General features: G+C 43.1%; 1 protein-coding gene across 1 annotated transcript; it reads right to left on the minus strand.

Annotated features, from left to right (window-relative positions):
- Positions 1–614: 614 nt before the first annotated feature.
- Positions 615–1584, minus strand: LOC108477668 (uncharacterized). Its single transcript, XM_017780186.1, has 2 exons — positions 1409–1584; positions 615–1329 (listed from the first exon to the last, which is right to left on the minus strand). The coding sequence occupies exons 1-2, from the start codon at positions 1582–1584 to the stop codon at positions 615–617; spliced, it is 891 nt and encodes a 296-aa protein (XP_017635675.1).

A 1584-nucleotide genomic window follows, 5' to 3' on the forward strand; every position in this document is an offset into this window, starting at 1 on the left:
CCACAAACATCAATGTGCACCAGTTCCAGCTTGCTTGATGCTCTCCAGGTGGTGTTTACAGGAAATGGAAGCCTGGCTTGCTTTCCCATCTGATAAACTTCACAAACATCTTCAATCTGAACTGTTTTGGTGAAGTCTTCAACCATTTCCTTGCTGACCATCCGAGCCATGGATTTGAAGTTGGCATGACCAAATCTTTGATGCCAAAGCTTGGTGTCTTCTATTGAAGCAACATGAGCTGAGTGTGAGTCACCTGACCAGTTGACTTCAAAGCATTTGTCACTCATGGTGACTGTCATGAGACTTGATCCATTTGGATCAGTTATCTGGAATTCTTCACCTTTGAACACAACAGAATAACCTTTCTCAAGCAATTGAGTAATGCTAAGAAGGTTTCTATTAATCTCAGGCACTAGCAACACATTTGGAATGACTTTATTGCCTGTTGAAGTACATATCAGCACATCCCCTTTTCCTTCAGCTTTTATGAACTGTCTATTGCCAACTTTCACTTTGGTCTTGCAGCTTCTATCCAAGGTCTTAAAGATGTTTGCATCAGGTGACATGTGGTTAGTGCAACCACTGTCCAACAACCAGCCTTTTGTACCTTTCTTCTAGCTAGTTGAGCATGAAACAGGAAAGACCTGCTCTTCATAGTCACTACTGTCTTCAGCCACTCGAGCTTCTTCATTCTTGTGTTGTGGTTGGTTTTGGCCAGGTCTACTTTTTTCTTTGCAGACCCTTTCAACATGGCCCTTCTTCTTGCAGTGTTGACATGCAGCATCTGGCTTGAACCAGCATCTGGCCTCTGAATGACCAGGTCTTTTGCAAAATCTGTAGAGTCGATCTCCTCCTCTTGCAGCATCGGTCTTAGGCCTGTTTCTCCAGTTCTTCTTGCCTTTATAGGCTGAAGTGCTCGAGGCTGCTTTAGCCTTAGCTTGGAAAGTACCCTCCTGGTGCTCCTCTGATCTGCTAGCCCTCCTTTGCTCTTGTGCATATAGAGCATTGATCAGCTCTGTTAAAGAGATACTGGTCAGGTCCCTTGAATCCTCTAAGGAGGATATTTTTGCTTCATACCTCTCCGGTAAGGTAGAGAGCACTTTCTCCACAATCCTTGCCTCATCAAATTGCTTACCAAGGAGCCTTATGCTGTTAACTATAGCCATGATTCTGTCAGAATACTTCTTGACAGTTTCTTCTTCCTTCATCTTCAAATTTTTGAAATCCCTTCTTAGGTTCAAGAGCTGCTGCTGCCTTGTCCTCTCTGTACCTTGGAACTCCTCCTTGAGTTTATCCCAGGCTTGTTTTGGTGTTTCACAAGCCATGATTCTAGTAAAAATTACATCAGAAACACAATTCTGAATGCATGACATGGCCTTGTGCTTTTTACTTTTTTTTTTCAAAGTACTGCTTCATTTGAGCCACTGTTGAATTTGCTCTCAATGGTTCTGGTTCAACATCTGAGTTAACCACCTCCCATAGATCAAATGCCTGGAGGTAGGTTCTCATCTTGACTACCCAAATGTGATATCCTTCTCCATTGAAAACTGGAGGTGCAGTTGGTGAGAAGTTTGATGAAGCCAT

Source organism: Gossypium arboreum, chromosome 7 (genome assembly GCF_025698485.1).
Source record: "Gossypium arboreum isolate Shixiya-1 chromosome 7, ASM2569848v2, whole genome shotgun sequence".
Lineage (NCBI taxonomy): Eukaryota > Viridiplantae > Streptophyta > Magnoliopsida > Malvales > Malvaceae > Gossypium > Gossypium arboreum.

Excerpts from the sequence above, each read along its gene's own strand:
- LOC108477668 (XM_017780186.1), bottom strand. The coding sequence starts at position 1,584 with ATGGCTTCATCAAACTTCTCACCAACTGCACCTCCAGTTTTCAATGGA. Across the intron at positions 1,330-1,408 it reads ACAGTGGCTCAAATGAAGCA|AATCATGGCTTGTGAAACAC; the intron begins GTACTTTGAAAA and ends AATTTTTACTAG.